The 17,420-nt window shown below is 44.6% G+C and overlaps 1 protein-coding gene across 4 annotated transcripts in view; it reads left to right on the forward strand.

Annotated features, from left to right (window-relative positions):
* The window catches only part of Nhsl2 (NHS like 2), a 243,221-nt gene that overhangs the window by 162,893 nt on the left and 62,908 nt on the right, over window positions 1–17,420 (forward strand). Inside the window, exon 1 of one of the 4 annotated variants that reach the window (XM_029473274.1) lies at window positions 6,471–6,922. The exons of the other annotated variants lie outside the window; for them this stretch is intronic. Coding sequence (XP_029329134.1) covers window positions 6,880–6,922 — 43 coding nt within the window. The 5' untranslated portion in view covers window positions 6,471–6,879. Of the gene's footprint in view, window positions 1–6,470; window positions 6,923–17,420 lie in introns of those variants that run through there. 4 annotated transcript variants of the gene reach the window in all.

Below are 17,420 nucleotides of genomic sequence, written 5' to 3' on the forward strand. Positions count from 1 at the left end.
GACCAAATAGAGCCTTCCTCCCTAACCCCAGTAACCCTCCTCCTAAAGTTCCTACCACTTTACTAAATATCACTACCAGCTATAGACAGAACAAAACTCATAAGCCTACCAAGGACATGGCATAACTATGACACCCACATTTCCTGAACAATGCTATTTTTTTTAAAAAAATAAAGCATAGGGGGAAAGGGAGAGATGTTATAATTATAACCTCAAGAATAAAAAATTAAAACTATGGAACATAAAAATACAAAACCATCTCTGCATGTGGTCAAGAGTGGGAACAGAATGGCAAAGAAATGCAAACTTGACTGATGTGTGATGCAGGGTGTGTGGATTTTTTTTTTTGTTTGTTTGTTTGTTTGTTTCGAGACAGGGTTTCTCTGTGTAGCTCTGGCTGTCCTGGAACTCACTTTGTAGACCAGGCTGGCCTCAAACTCAGAAATCCGCCTGCCTCTGCCTACCAAGTTCTGGGATTAAAGGTGTGCGCCACCATGACCGGCGTGAATCTTTCTTTAACTTAGATTTCCATTAATACTGTTACATGATTTGTGCAAGGAATAATACAAACCAGTAACACACAGAGCAATCACACTGGCAAGTCACAAGGACAGACCAAATCATATTTTCCTGAGCTAGCATAAGCAACTAAAAGATGTCATACAAACTTGGGTGTCTTTTGAGATGGACTGGGAGTGTGGCAGAATTAGTAAAGAGAGCCCAGGTTTGAATGCAAGCCCAGGTCCTTATGTTGCATCTTTGAAGGAAGTCGTTTATTTCAGCCCTCATAGTCTTAGTTTTTTTTACTGATAATGGAAAGATAAGAATAACACAACCAAGCGAGGTGGTAATGGTGAGCACCTTTAATCCCATCACTTGGGAGGCAGAGGCAGGCAGGCAGATCTCTGTGAGTTCGAAGCCAACCTGGTCTATAAAGCAAGTTCCAAGACAGCTAAGGCAACACAGAGAAACCCTGTATCAATGGGTGGGTAGGGAAGTGGGGGGGTATGGGGGACTTTTGGGACAGCATTGGAAATGTAATTGAGGAAAAGAAAAAAAAAACAAAACAAACAAACACCCACCTTACAGGGATGTGGTCTTGTAAAGTATCAAATACTGAACAGTGTAAAGCAGTGTTTCTCATCCTATAGGTCTTGATTCCTTTGGCTTTCAAATGACCCTTACACATGAGTCAAATATCAGAGATCTCCTGAATATCAGATATTTACATTATGATTCAGAACAGTAGCAAAATTACAACTATGAGGTAGCAACCAAAATAGTGGAACTGTATTAAAGGGTTACAGCATTAGGAAGATGGAGAACCTCTGATACAGTCTTACCATGTATGTATGTGAGATATATATATATTTTTTCTATATCTATATGGAAAGAAAGAAAGAGAAAAAGAAAGAAAGAAAGAGAGAAAGAAAGAAAGAAAGAAAGAAAGAAAGAAAGAAAGAAAGAAAGAAAGAAAGAAAGAAGGAAAATAGGTACTTTTATGTTGGATATGTTTTAAATGTGTCGCCTGAATATGTGCGTGCTGGAAACCTGGGCCTCAGTGTGACCATGCTGAGGTAATGGAAGTGAGACCTGGAGGAAGATATTTAGGTCCCTGGGAATGTGCCATTACAGGAGACTACTGTAGTTCTTTTGCGATTCCCCCAATTAGATCCCAAGAGAGCAAACTGTTATAAGATCAAGTCTGACCTTCAAATCTTTCAGACTCCCTGTCTCACCACATGATCTAACCTTCTCTCTCATGAGGCCTTTGGCCATGCTGTGATGTTGCTATAGAAGCCCTCCCCCAAGGCCTAACAGATGAGACTGTAAGTTAAATAAACTGTCTTTTTAAAAAAAATCAGTATCTGCCCTTTGGTACCAAAACCAGACTAATACGGCTCCTGTTTCCCACTGTGCCTCTTTATTGACCCCGAAGCTATTCTCGGCCCAATGCCGCTAGTGGTTTCAGATGGTGGGTTCTTTGTCTCCTGTGGTCACTGTGAGCATTACTGAAGTTTGACTGAGTAAGTGAAGCCTTAGTCTTGAGGGGAAAGGAATCTGGAATATGTTACGGTGGGTTTTTTTTTCTTCGTTTCCTGAAATGTTTAAAATCTATGGAGAGAAGTTTAGAATTATTGCTGAAGGGCATAATGAATTGAAGACTTCCTCAGTCGATTGCATCCTGAGCCAGGCTTGATCAGTTCAGGATAGCGTGTCTTTAGGCAGGTGACTATGTCCCCAGAGTTTTCTGGCCAGTGCATCCCTTATAGGATAGTGGTAAGAATGAGACTGGCTACTGCATCAAAAGTAGCTGTGGTGTAGCAAGCACTGTGTGTTTAAGATTCCCAGAGTAGAAAGGTTCTCCAGGGGTTTCCTGAGTTCTCTAAGGGAGTCTTGGAGAGGCACAGAGTGAGTATATGACCATGACTCTCTTATTTATTTATTTTAAAATGTTGTACAGGTGAATATTATATGCTGAGCACACACCCCACACCTGCCCTTCCCTTTCTTTCCCTATCCCTCCTCGAGTTTGTCTCCTCCTTCCCTAGACAACTTCACTTCTGCATCCATTCAGTACAGATGTACATGGATTCCATGTGACTGTAAAAAAGGTAGGAAGCACAAATGAGAGAAAACTGGATAAGTCTCTTTCTGAGACTGGCTTAACCTGCTTAATGTGATTACCTCCAGTTGCAACCATTTTTTTCCCTACAAGTTACCTAACTGTGTTCTTCTTTATGACTGAAAAAAACACCAGCCATTGTGTCTATATAGCACATTTTCCTTCCCTCCTATAACTCAGTTGTTGTGGGCAGTGCTGCAATCCACATTGTTGTGTAAATATGTATCTTTAAATACATGTGTTTGGCACTGGAGATGGAAGCCAGGGCTTGTGCATGCCAGGCGAACAGTCCTCGCTGAGCCCACCTCATGATCATCACATTTTTGCATGTCAACATTGAAGTGTATTCCATGGGGGAAAAAACAGACATTTTTGTCTCTTACTACGTTGGAGCCCAGACATTTTATTTCATTTTATTGTGTTTATTGAAGAACAGGGAAATCCAGATATTTTAATAAAAATGAGGTATACGGCTGAAACCTATTCATCTTCCATAAACCTTTCATTTTTAAAGACTCACAGAACCGAGGTGACATTGCCAAGGTCACTCAGCTACAGATGTTAAAATGGGCAACAGTTCAGCTACTCTTACTGCTGCTGCCCCTGCATCATGGGAGTTGTCCTTTTGACCTCTGGGAGCAGCTGAACTGTTGCAGATACCTTGGGCCACATAGCCATGGCGTGTGACCATAATGTGTCCACATGGGAGAAACTAGATAGGGCTCTCACACTGAAAAGATGATACTTGAGATGATAAGCAGTTCCCTGGTGGGAGATCTTGCATGCTGATAGGTCAGCTCTTTGTCACCCTCAGGCAGTATCTCCAAATGATTTGGGCTGGTTCAGCTTTCTAAGTGCCATCTGTGACCCTAGAGAGTACTTGTGCTTCGGATGCAGCCCTCGTTTCTCTCAACAGCAGATTTCTTATTTCAGAAGTTAGTCTCCTGCCCAATTCTCCATGAACACAGATGGTGGAATGTGGGGTCCTAGGCATATTTTGCTCCCTGTTACATAGAGTCCTGTTCCTGATATTAGGGAGGATGTCACAGGGCCATTTCTGGAAATTCCTTATAGGGTTAGGACAGGGGTGAGCCGTGCTATTGACAGCTCTTAAAGCTTGTCTCAGAGAGGATGTGCTGTCACCTTGGCCACACTGGGAGGGAGAGATGACCACCATCTAGCATCCTTCACAGTGCTTTGACTTTGTGCGAGTGAGCAAGGAATGATGTCTGAGTTGCCATCAATCTTGCTGAAGACACTTGGGTGTTGGAGAACCTGTTCCTGCTTCTGAGTTCTGGCTCGGGGATTTCTGGCTCCACAACCATTTTCCCCCTGTGCCTGTGTTCTCACCTCATGACTGTACACTGCTGCTGCCACCCTCCCCCATGCCAGACTCTTGACTTTGGGTTTGACGTTAGTTTTCACCTCTTCTCTAGAGACATCAGGGCCTGACCTGGGAGACGGAGACTGTGTCCAGGGCAAGGTACAAAGGTTCAAAAGTTGAGATCTATTGGGGTGCCAACCCAAAGAACAATTGTAATCCACAGAACCCAAAGTCACACTGCTGGATCTGGGGATGATGAAGGTGGCTTTATTCCCACCAATATCAGGATTCCAACCCCCAAGACAAAGTCTGTGTTACAGAAACTTGCACACACCATTTTCCTAGCCAAGGGACAACAGTTTATCCTAACACAAGTCAAATTCTAAGCAGAGGTGGAGTGGGGGCAAAATGTAAATATTGGCCAGGATTTTAGTCCTTAGCTTCTTCAAGTGTTCAACAATATCTCTCTGGCTACAGGGGATGGTGACTCTCCCAGGAGGACCACCTGGAGTGAGAAACCGCTGTGGCAGGGGAGGAAGATGATAAACTAAGGCTTGTGCAAGGCAGGTCAGAGGTCACAGGCAATGGGAGCCAAGAGTGAGGCCAACAGCACTTTAAAATGCTTTCCTGAACCTTGTGTAGAGGTCTAGAGTGTAGATGAGATATGTCCCTAGGAAGAGCGTTGGGAAGCAAGCACTGGAAGGGTCTGTACTGAGCCAGACAGTATTTTGCAGATATTAGCTCAGTCCACACAATGCCTGTATAGTATGTGTGCTTTTATTATCTTGAAAGGGGGAATCTATAGATTTGCAAATGTGCCTTGTGTAACATCTATAGAGGCCTACAGAAGTTAACTTGTCCAAGAGCACACAGACAGTAAAGGAAGAAGCTGAGAATGTGGGCCTGGGTGGCAGGGCTTCCAAGTCTGTCCTTAAGTCTTTGCTTCTATAAAAATCTGCCCATGTGAGGGAAGTAAGATGCTCACCCTAGCTTTGCCCTCTGGAATGGCTACACATTAGCATTGGATTTCAGCATCTCCCAAGAATTCCCCTAGCTGGACTTAGGGACACAGCCTGTAATCCCAGCACTTAGAAGGATCATGAACTTGAAGTCAGCTTTGACTACATAAGACATTTCTTCTGGGGAAGAAAAAATGTTGTGTGATGGTTCTCAACCTGGGGAGATTTCAAACTTCTGAGGGGCTCCACCCTTCAGAAGTCTTGGTCTTATTGCTCTCATATAAAGCACAGCCTGCAGGGAGTATGGAAAAGGTAGACCAGCAGGCTTCACAGAAACACCTTGAGGTGCAGCTGACACACATCTGCAGTCTGGCCTGTCTCTCTACCTGTGGCTGTAGCTTTTTCCTCTCTAGCAACAGCCAGATTTCCTGAGAGGTATACCCAATCCTCTTCCCTTTCCTTCTTTAACCTGCTGTAGTGTGGCCTCTACACTACAAAATCCACCTTTGCCAAGGTCCTTGCCTCAGTGCTGCTGATGTGACTATCACCAGCCAGTGCTACTCTTGAATATAGTCCCTTAGTCTTTTTTAACAATGGCTTTTTAAAAACCATGTGATAGAAATCGGCCCTGAAGGTAGGAGCCCCAGAAACTGCTGCTCCTGTGTTGAGTTGAAAATCTTAATACAGGTGATTTCCACACACCCGCCCCAACCCTCAAACTGCATTCCCATCTCAGTGTCCCTGGCTGAAACAGATGAGAACCCAGCTCATGCTGGGTCTCCTCCCACACTGTGGGCAAGAAACAGTCATGCATCTCCTCTGATTAGAAAATGGTTAGTGGGGTGCAGGCCCAATCCCTGGCCCATACTTATTTCAGCAGTAGAGCCATTTAGCTATTTAGTACTGGGGAACAAAGGAGTCTATTTGTAATCTGCTCCTGGCCCACACGCCTTGTTTTTGTGTCCTTGTCTTCTAAGCGTACAGAAACAAATTTGAACAAGTTGTGTTTTCAGTACTTTAAAACCAGTGACTCTTTCATGCTTTGTGCCCCGGGAAATAGTCCTTGCTAGAATCTGTGATCTGCTGTGTGATGGAGGTAGAACCAATGAAGAAGGTTAGCAGTCTTCTCCTGATGCCACAGAGAGTGGAACTGGATTCCAACTCCCGTTGTCTTCTGACAGAGTACCTTAGGAGAGTCCTTGTCTGTAGCTGAGGTTCACTCACTTCCCTCCCATTACCTGGGACCTATCATCCAGCTCTGTGCTTGGTGAGTATGCTCTACATTGTAGGGACCTTGCTAAGAGCTGGAGAAACTGAATTGAGTTACACCCAGCTAGTTTACAGACTTGTTCCAGGCCAAGAGGGAAAGCGTGTGTGCTTGAAAGACTTGCAAAAAACAGGGCCTATCTCTGTACACGTCTCTCCTCTGGGAAGGAAGGGGCCTGCATGGTGACAATAGACCAGGGAGCTGACTCAGACAGCCAGTTCCTGTTCATTTCCCCTCTCAGCAGGACAGCCGCTGAGCGGGAGGTCAGCCCTCCATGAGGCTGGGACTCAGCCTCCAGCTGAAAGCCGAGATCCTTACCTAGAGAAAGATAAATCTGACTCACAGACAGCTCCCCTCACTGTCCATCAGCTGTGACTGAGGTGAACAGAACCACTGAGGTCATAGGTGGAGAGCCAGGGGTTTGAAAAGAGAAAGGTGAAAGTCCCATTTTGAATCCAGGATTGCCTTTCCTGGACTGGACTGCCCAGGAACTTCTCTGAGCAATGTGATTGATAGGGCCAAACTGGCACAGCCAGTGTGCTGGGAACTGGCTAAGGAAGTGACCCTGGGTGCTCTACTGAGGAACCTAGGGGCAGGTTTGGAATAACGTGGAGCCCCTGGGCTCTGGGCTCCCAGAGTGAGCCTGGCACACATTTCTCTGCTGTGTGAGGATTGGCTGGACGTGGGTATCCACAGCACTAGGATGGAGAGAGGCGAGTCTCTTACCCTCTTCTGGAGCCGGGGAGGTGAGTTGCTGGGAAAGGAGGGGCGCTCAGGACCAACTTGGAGCCAAGAGGGAAGGGAGGGAGACCCCTTAGTTTTAGAGATGTGCAGGGAGGGGTAGGAAGGAGACTTGGAAGAGATGCTATAAAGTGGTTTTGAAATTGGGTGGTTTTGGATATAAAAAGGGTGGATGTAATCACATCCTAACCCCGATATCTGGGGAACTTAAGGGATTGTAAAAGTGACTGAGGAAGTGTGTGTGTGTGTGTGTCTGTGTGTGTGTGTGTCTGTGTGTGTGTGTCTGTGTGTACATATGTCCTAGCTTCTTTGAGTCAACTTAATGTAGATTCTTTCAGTTTAATCTCAGTCAGTTTGGGGACTTAGCCTTGCCTCTGGGACTTCCACTGAAATGCCGGATTTGCTTTTCCAAAGCATGGTCACTGGGAGAGGCAGGTAAAAGGGTGCTTGTGACTGGTCGTTTCCACATTGTGCTTCCTAGTGCTGTCTAGACTAAGTCCAAGCCAGCCCTTCTGGTCGTAAGATAAGTGTAGGGTCCTGGGTCACACTGGGAACTTTGTCTGACTTCTGCGAGGAGAACCAGTCGGGATGGGGAATGTAACATGGCAGATCCAAGTCTTGAAACATCTGGGAAGCTGCCGGTTTTTGGTGGCAGCTGGCAGGACAGACCGCAAGTGAGTCCATGGGGGCTCTAGTCAGCCCTTTGTAGCTGGAGTGGGCTCAAAAAGTATTTATGAGCTCTTAAAATGATTAGAAAAGCAGAGAGATGCAATTTTTATAAAAAGTAACGTGAGGACCATGTTACAGCCTAGCATGGAAAGGAATCAGAGGAAAGTAGTATTTCTTCAGGTCTTTGAGGGGTTGTCAGAGGGTAAAATGATCAGCTAGGGGGTCTCTGTAAAGTCTCCCATGTCACAATTGGGGTCTGTAGACAAGGAGGAATTTCCTAACAGGCTCTGCATAGACAGATTGGGGAGCCTAGAGGAGCAAAAGCTCAGCAGCCTTGGAGGGATTGTCTTCTCCCAGTCAGAGGGGGGATCCTTTGATGGGAAGCAGGCCTGGCCTCCCTCTTCTGCAGGAAGGAGACAGAAGGAGGGGCAGCTGTCACCTGGGATGTAGGCCTGGCCCAACCCTGCAGTTGCCTCCCTGCCCCCCTCCACAGCTGCTCCTCTCGGTTGCAGCCCCCTCATTTCCCTCCCTCACACTGGGCTCCTGCTTCCACTCTCCATCACTTCCCCCCACTCCGCAGCCAAGGGTGTCTTTTCAAACAAACCAGACCCTGCTGCTCAAAATCCTCCAGCCGCCTCCCCTCATCCCCTGCTGAAAGTCCCCATTTCTTTTTTTTCTTCTCTATTGGTTCCTTTCTCTAAAAACAGAACAGAGATAAGATTATTTCTCACTCTAATACCGCTCTGACATTTCATAAATCTATGTCCTAGACAACTGGAAAGGGCTATATTTAACCTTGCATCTTGTAGCTTTTAATGGAGGGACTTGCTGAAGGCTCTGCCTTCTAACACCACAGGAGACCTAAGGCTTGTCTTTATTCTCTGCTAGCCTAGCCAGCAACCTGGAAGGCCAGAGTAGTCCTACTTTCTAGTAACATGACCCGTTCTCCATCCTCAATCATCCACCATCCCCTCTCTCCAGAACTAGAGAAGGTCCCTGCCTCACCTTCTAGAGCGTGCCCTTTGCTTTCGTGCTTTCAGGTACTCTCATTAAGTGGGGTAGCTGGTGAGCATGGGCTAGGACAGCCTAGAGGTACGGACTGGGATGGGAGCTGGGGTAAGAAACAGAGCCAGGAGAGAAGGGACATATGTTGTCATGGGTTTGGTTGTGCCACAGACTGGGAGGAGAAATGATGCTAAGTAAGGTGGTAGCAAGAGCATTGTGTATATTGGCTAATGTGACCATCACAACAGTCCTGTAAAATAGGTCCAGTGAGAAGACGTGGACTAAGAGGAATTAAGTGACATGTCCAAAGTCATATCTGTTGAGAAAATGACAGCTGGGGTCACAAAGTCTACTTACTTTACCCTGACCCAGGATATCCCTGATTGAATTGGTTCTGCCCTTTGGAGCAGTCCTTGTGGTCGCTCCCTGCTGGGAGCCCTTGGCAGTCTCAGGCTGCACTGCCAGGCATATTGGCCCAGGCCCACCTCAATTCCTGCCCCAAGCCAAATTGTCCAGCCTGTTAGTTCGGTTTTCTTCTTGTTGTTGTTTCATAGTTATTTTTGTTTTGCTTTGTTGGGAAAGAATCTTGCAATGTAATCCAGACTGGCCTCAAACCTGAGGACCTCCGTTCCAGCCTCTGGAGTGCTGGGGTTGCAAGTATGTGGCAGCTTCTCTGCTCTTGGGTCTTAGGGACGCTTTTTCTGGTACTGTTCTCATCTGCTTTGTTGATAAGAGCTTCTTGGACCACTACTAAAGCAACACACTATACTCCATTTCTCCATAGCTGCTGTTGACATTGCCAACGCTAATGCTTTCTGTGGCCTGGGACAAATTTGGTCTCCCATTTTGTGTCAGTTTCTTGATCTGCAATGTGGGGTGGAGGAAATTCTCTAAAGGCACTTGCAGTTGTCCGAATCTAGGGTGCCAAGGGTCCTGTCCCCTGGCCAGCCCCACCCCTGCTGCCTTCTTTGTGGTATTGGGATAAAGCTCTCCACAGCTGTAGGTTTTGAAATCTTTGCTGAGCCAAGTGATTGCTCCAGAGCCAATCCACAAAGCGACAGCTCAGTGACAACAGCCACATGTACAGGCTCTTTTCTTGTTTACCAACTTTTCACAGTGGGCAGTGTGTGTGGTGGTGGTGGGGGGGGCGGGCTTCCAAGGCGATTTTCATGGTACACCATACTGCTGCAAAGAACACTGAATTACATGGTGAGAAAATGATTCTCTCTCCCACTTTCTGATTACCTTAAGGAGAAAGTCTCAGTGTGGTACTATTCTTCAACCTCTATAATGCTTGCTAATCTTCTGCTCTAACAAAGCTAGACCTGCCTCGGGCTCAAATGCAGGGACAGGCGACAGCACCTACTTGGAATTTTAATTACTGTGCTCTGTTTCCATTGCATTTCTTTTTACAGTTGCTTTCTAATTATGGCAAGTGATACTTCTTTGCTTTCTGTTTTTGTGTTGCTTGCTTCTATGTTTGTTAAGGGCACTACTGAGGATCGTCGTAGGGCCTAGCCTGTGTGTGTAATCCGACAGCGAGCTCCATCTCCAGCCCTTGGCTCTTAGCATGGTTCTGTGAGGCTGCCATTTAAAATTTATTTCAATATAATTTTATCATTATTATTTTATAATTTTTTGAGCATGGAGAAGGTAGACTTATCAACGAAAATCAGAAAAAGAGTCCTTAAGCATGGGAGAGGTTGCAAGAGAGAAATACTGTATTTATTTGTTTTGTTTTGTTTTTGAGACAGAATCTCATAATGTAGCCCTGGCTGGCCTGTAACTTGCTATGATGTAGACCAGGCTGGCCGCGTCATATTCACAAACACACACACACACACACACACACACACACCTTTAGAGGCGAGTATTAAAGGTACGCATCACTACACTCTGTTACCCTATTTATTTTTGAGGCAGTTTTATCTCTATCAAGTTGGATTCAAACTTGCTGTGTAGACCAGGGTGACCTTGAACTCCTGATCCTCCTGCCTCTCCTGAGTTCTGGATTTTATGTACTACCATACCCAGCTCTGTGTATGTGTGTGTGTGTATGTGTGTGTGTGTGTGTGTATACATATATGCATCTATAATTCCAGCTCAGAAGGCAGAGACAGGGTCCACAAAGCAAGCTAGTTAGTTGGTATCCATATTGGATTTGGGTTTGATTGAGAGACTCTGCCTCAACAAATAAAAAGTAGAAAATTGACCAAAGATAATTCTTCACATTGACCTCAAGTCTTGTGTGTGTGTGTATGCATATGTATACATGTATATGTATATATATGCGTGTGTATACACATATACACATGAAAACAAAAAGAAGAAAAAACATTAAAAAAAATTTCAGCCAGATGTGCTGGCATATGCCTTTAATCCCAGTATTCAGGAGGCAGAGGCAGGCAGATTTGAGTTAGAGGCCAGACTGGTCTACATAGCAAGTTCCAGGACAGTCAAGAATATATAGAAAAACTAAATGAGAATAAAAGGAAGGAAGGAATATAAATGAAAAGATAAATAAACAAAATACTTTTTAAAAGTTTTCAAAACTACAAAAACATTTAGAGGAAAAAGACGAAGTAAATAGAACCACTGATCCCAAACCCTGTGGGAATGGAAACAAAATGGCTGCAGCTTGACCCGCACAGGAATGCTCTATTCATTCCACAGGCATCTTTGGAGTGCCAGCCATAGAAGGCTTTGCATGGCTTTCCTCTGCTCTCTTAGCCTTTATTGTTTCATTCCCTCTAATCCGAGAAACTTTTTGTCCATCCTAGCTTGTGGTTGGTTCCCTGTCTGAAACGTCTCTCACACATCCGTGTCCTTCTATCAAACCTCAGCTCATCGTCCAAGACTCAGTTTGAGCAGCTCTTCCTCTAGGGTGCCCTTCTTCTGAATGCCCGGGTTGCTTTCTGCTCCCGGGCACGCACACATCTCTACTGCAGCCTCTCTCACATCGATGGACTCATTTGTTTGCAGACCTGAGTCTCCTGCCCTTTGGCTTCCAAAAACATTTTCTAAGGAAAACTTGGAGGGTGGGGCGAGGATAAAAATGTAACTGCAAGTGAAGCCTGTGACAGTGACTGGACCCTGGGGACTGTCCGGCTCCTGGGATCATTTGGACTGGAGACTTCCCAGATTCAGAGCCAATACTCACACAGGCCACAGATTCAGTCTAGGGAATGTCTTTGAAGGGCTGTTACAGGTTATGTATATGAAGATTATTGGAATATCTTTGGGAATTGCCATCTGAAGTCAAAAGGAAAGTAGAAATGGTTTAAGGGAGAAGTGGGTTGGAATACATTTAATGACAGCCTCAACCAACTACTTGGGGACTCTGGTGCTGAGGTGGCCAGTCATAGGTGTTCCAAGTCTGGGGGAATCGTTCCTTAGGTGCAAGCTGTTCCTGCAGATGAAGAAGATGGGGAGTAGCTTTGAGCCTGGCACCTCTCTCTGAAGAGGGGAACCTTGCAATTCCCAGGCAGCGCTATCAACTTAAATTAGCCTTGTTGACCAAGGGAATAAGATGCAGTCACAAAGGGGAATCTGAAGGGTGCATCACAGTGTCTACCTACCACAGAGATCTGGCCAGGGCCCCTGGGGCTGTAGTCCTGGGGAAGCAGTAAAAAGGATATGGCAGTAGTTTGGAGGATAGACTGGCGAGACCTGGAGGTGCAGTCCATAATCCCAATTACTGGAGAGGAGGCAGGAGGGTCACAAATACTGAACCAGTCAGGGCCACAGAGAGAGTTCAAGTCCAGCCTGGACTATTTAAGAAGACCCCGACTCAGACATAACAAATAGAAAATGGCCAGGGATGAAGCTCAGTGATAGAGCACTTGGCTACCATGTATGGCAGGAGGAGGCAGTGATGGTCAACCCCATTACCAAAATCACCTCTCCCACAATAACAAAGCCACGTGGTAACAGGGCCTTGAAACCCTGGGTATGCTATTCCAGTCCCTGTGCTTAGAGGACATAGAGACAAGAAAGTCACAAGGAGTTTCTGGTATAATTGGGGCAGAAAATATTTAAAGGGACTATTGAGAGCAATGTGCAAAGTGTTCTCCCTGTGATGTGTACCAAAAGACCAGGCTGTCTTAACACTTTGTTCTTGCTTCTCTCCTGGAGCCCTTATTATCTGGGTCTTCCCATAAAGCATGATTATTGGCCTCAATCTAAACAGGTGAAAAATGAGATCCAGAGATTTGCTTCAGTCTTCCCTGCAGGTCAGATCTCCCCCACCCCCAACCCCCGGCTGGGACGCCTCCAGCACAGTGTGCTGTCACAGCCTGTGCCCTCTCCCCAGCACCACCTGCCCCCTCAAAGACACATGCATCCCTCTGCAGTTTGCAAAGTGCTTATTACATATATTTTATCTTGACACAAGCCTGCAAGATAGCAAAATAACGGTGTCAGAAGAAAGCAGATTTCTACCTTTGTTTTCTTAACCTGCCTGATACGCAGTTCAGAAATAGATATATTCCCATCGTATTTCTGTCAGAGACATTCTTCTTTATTCTGCTTTTCTTTTGCCTGCACGTTCTTAACCACCTGTGAAATTCTTCCATTGCATTCATCTGTTCTTCCATATCTTGCCTCAAAAGTGAGAAAATTGTCATCAAAATCAAGTTACTTCCTTTTAAGCTGTGAGTGGAGAAATAGAGGTTTCATAATTTTTCAGCCTTTTCCAAAAGCAGATGTTCTCGGTTTGAAACATGAAAAATATATGAGATGGAGACTACATCTGGTTTTATGTGTGATTAGGACTCTGTGAGAGCTTTCTTTCTTTTTTTCTTAAATAATTTTTTTTACATTTTTTATTTGACAAGTTTTGGGGATGCCATGATGTGCATGTGATAGACAGAGGGCAGATTGTGGGTGTCTCTTCTCTCCTTCCATTGTGTGGGCTCTAAGGACCAAACTCAGGCCATCAAGCTTGCTTGCAAGTGCCTTTTCTCACTGAGCCATCTCGCCTGCCCAAGACAGCTTTCTTGTTGAACAAGTGGTACTACACTTAGAGGCCACCAAAAAGCTCTGTTTGAGGAGCTGGGGATACCTCAGTTTTTTCCTCAGCACCCCTTGCCCGTGCTTTCTTTCCTTTTGCAACCAACTTCATCTTCAGACCCCAGGCCAAATCTATTTCTTTCTCTTCATTCCCTGTCGAAAAGATTCCTCAGATGGTCTGTCTTCTCCCATCAAATGCCAGCGAGCACACATCTTGAGATTAAAAATAAGAGAGAAAATTCATCCATCTCTTCCAGTGGGTTTTATTGTAGTGGACCTGGTCTCAGGGTTTATGTAAAGCAAAGCTTTCCTCTAGGGTTTTCATAGCAGACAACCACACTAGCAGCAATTCCGTGTTTACAGGAGAAAAGTCTTCATACATTCTCACCAGAAACAAATGCACACATTCTGTAGCACTGCCTGATTTTCACATGACTTCATTTCCCATCACTGTCACAGAACCCTAATTTAAATTTCCTTTCTCTTTGGAATTACCAAAATACTCTGCTGGTCTCTCAGTTAAGCAGGGTGGAGGGTTCATTTCCTTCACTTCCTTGTAGGGAGCAGGCAGTAAGTAATGGGAGCCAAGGTGGAGATCAAGGGTCAGCGTTTGGTTTTAAAGATTAGCAAAGTCAACCAATGATCCTTATCAAAGTGTAATTTTCAAAGAGTTAAAACGTAAACTCATTCCAAAATATATTGAGGTCAGATGTCGAAGATTTGTTTAACTTACTAATGAAGGAACCAGCATCATGGTAAAGCTGGTTTGAAAAGCTACATAAGGGCTGGGGAGATGATGCAGTGGGTAAGGTACTTATCATGCAAGTGTGAGGACTTGAGTTCGAATCCCCAGCACACACATAAATGTCTGGTAGGTGTAGCAGCCTATCTGGAATCCCCAGAGCAAGCTGACTAGCTAGACTAGACAAATTGTTAAGCTCTAGGTTCAGGAAGAGACTCTGCCTCAATAGGAAAAGTGCAGGGAGATCAAAGAAGACTCCCAACTTCAACCTCTGGCTTCCACACACATGCATACACATATGAACGTAGCCCCACACACATACACATGCAAAAAAGAGAGAATGAGAAATACATGAGAGTTAAACATAGAACTACCTCAAAAAGAGACTGGCATGATGGTTCAGTGGTTAAGAGCATTTGATGTTCATGCAGAAGATCAATTCCCCAACACCCACACCATGGCTTACAGCCATCTGTAACTCCAGTTCCAGGGGATCCGATTGCTCTTCTGGCCTTTCTGGGCACTGCACACAAGTGGTGCACAGATATACACGCAGGCAAAACACCCATATATTTAATTTTTTTCTTCAAGAATTATCTCAAAAAGTTCATAATTACCATGCAACCTAGAAGTTCTTCTTACAGCATACTCCAAGGAACTGAAAACACTTGAACAGATATTCGTACATAAATGTTCATGGCAGTAGTATTCATAATGGAAAGTTTAAACTAACCCAGATGGTTATCAATTGGTGAAGAGAGAAATAAAATACTGTACTCAATGTAGGAAATGGACTATTTGACCACAAAATGAAGTTCAAATACATGCTATGATTAAGTCCTGACATGACCCTAACTGAACAAAGCAAGACACAAAGAACAAATTTTGTGTAATCCCATTTACATGAAGTATCTTGAATAGGCAAATTCATAGGGGTAGAAAGTAGATTAGAAATTACCAGAGCCTAGGAGAAGGTAAGCAATGGGAAAGCAAAGGAGTAATGGGAAATTACTGTTCCTTTCAAACACAGATGTTTATTTATTTAGTGTGTATGTGTGTGTGTGTGCTTAAACGTGTACGTGTGTGTGTGTGTGGTATGTGTATGTGTGTGTGTAAGTCAAACTTGAAGGCTCAGTTCTCTCCTTCCTTTACTGTGGGTTCCAGGATCAATGAAGGTCATTAGGCTTGGAGCAGGAGCCTTCACCCAGTGGGTAAACTCCCAGACTTGGAAACTATTGCTTGATAGATATGTAGTTTCCATCTGAGAAGATGAAAAATTATGTATGGATAGTACTGGCCACTTTACAGCATTGTGAATTTAATTATGACATTGGCTTCTTAGAAATACCTTTAAAGGGTGGGCAGCTAGAGAGATGATGTCATCAGTTAAGAGAACATACTGCTCTTGCAGAGGACCTGAAGTGATTCCCAGCTCCAGAGGGATATGACACCTCTGGCCTCCATGGACACCTGCACTCATATGCGCGGACACACATACAGAGCCCACATGATGGTTCACAGCTACACATAAATCCAGTTCCAAGGGATTTGATATGGCATTTGATTGCTTAAGGTACCAAGTACACATGTGGAACACATACATACCTGCAGGCAAAGCATTCACGCAAGAAGAAGAAAGAGGAGGAGGAGGAAGAGGAAGAGGAGGAGGAAGGGGGAGAAGAAGAAGAAGAAGAAGAAGAAGAAGAAGAAGAAGAAGAAGAAGAAGAAGAAGAAGAAGAAGAAGAAGAAGAAGAAGAAGGATACATCTAATAAAAATTTTTAAAAGAACTAGAATATAGCTAAGTGGTGGAAGTCATGCCTAGCACCTCAACCAAAATATTTTTAGAAATAGATATGATAGTCTTGAAAAGGAAATTGAAGTACGATTAAAATGGTTGTTCTACAAGATAATATAACTATAATTTTGAGGGACTACTTTTCCTGCTGAACAGAATTAATTTTAACTGCGATCAGACAAAAATCATTTGCAGCTTATCACTCTCCCACAAGTTAACTCCTAGCTTCAGAGTCTGGGCCTTAAGCAATAATGCCTAATCATCTAGTGTTCTTCGGTGTTCTCACCTTTAGCTGAAGGTTGTTTGGTGATCTTTCCTGTGTCGCTGGGCTTTACATGGTGTTTACTCCTTTCTTTTCCTTCCTTCCTCCCTCCCTCCCCCTTTCCTCCCTCCCTCCTTTCTCCCTTTCCTCCTTTCTCCCTTCCCTCCTTTCTCCCTTCCCTCCTTTCTTCCTTTCTTTCAGATAGTCTTTCCCATATTCCAGGCTAGCCTCCTACTTTATAAGTAGCCAAGGATGATCCTGAACTTCAAATCTTTTGACCTCCACCTGCACAGAGCTGGACTGACAGGCATACATTATACCACCACATTCAGTTTATGCTAAGGATCCAACCCAGGGCTTCCTGCATACTAGGCCAGCACTCTTCCAACCAAGCTACATGCCCAGGTTATATTGTTTTTATTAATATCGCAAAGAATGCATGACAAAAAGCAATCCCCATATAAGTTTTCATGAAAAAGCCTTCACTTTAACTTCAAGGCCTGACTCTCATGAGTATTAGCATCTTGGTGACATCTTCTGGTACCACATTTCAGACCCACTTGGGTCCATTCTGAACATGACTGTCAGGCTGATGTGCTCCTTTTGATGTACCACCCCCAACTCATTCCTGATCCAGTGCACATTTTCTAGGACATCTTACAGAAACATCTGGAATCTCGCTAAAGATTGGAAGAGTGTTCATTCCCCTTGGTTCCAGCCAGAAAGCATCTCTCCACTCCTGACTAGCCTGTCCTTGCCTGCATACCTTTGAGCTTACAGATATTTTCACTGAATGTTGGTCTTACAGCCTCCCTGGCCCATGGAAATGTCTCCTGAATTGCAGTCATCCATGTACATTTGTACCATTTTCTTTCTTTCTTTCTTTCTTTCTTTCTTTCTTTCTTTCTTTCTTTCTTTCTTTCTTTCCTTCCTTCCTTCCTTCCTTCCTTCCTTCCTTCCTTCCTTCCTTCCTTCCTTCCTCCCTCCCTCCCTCCCTCTCTCTCTCTCTTTCTTTTCTT

The sequence above is a fragment of the Mus caroli genome, chromosome X, assembly GCF_900094665.2.
Source record: "Mus caroli chromosome X, CAROLI_EIJ_v1.1, whole genome shotgun sequence".
NCBI lineage: Eukaryota > Metazoa > Chordata > Mammalia > Rodentia > Muridae > Mus > Mus caroli.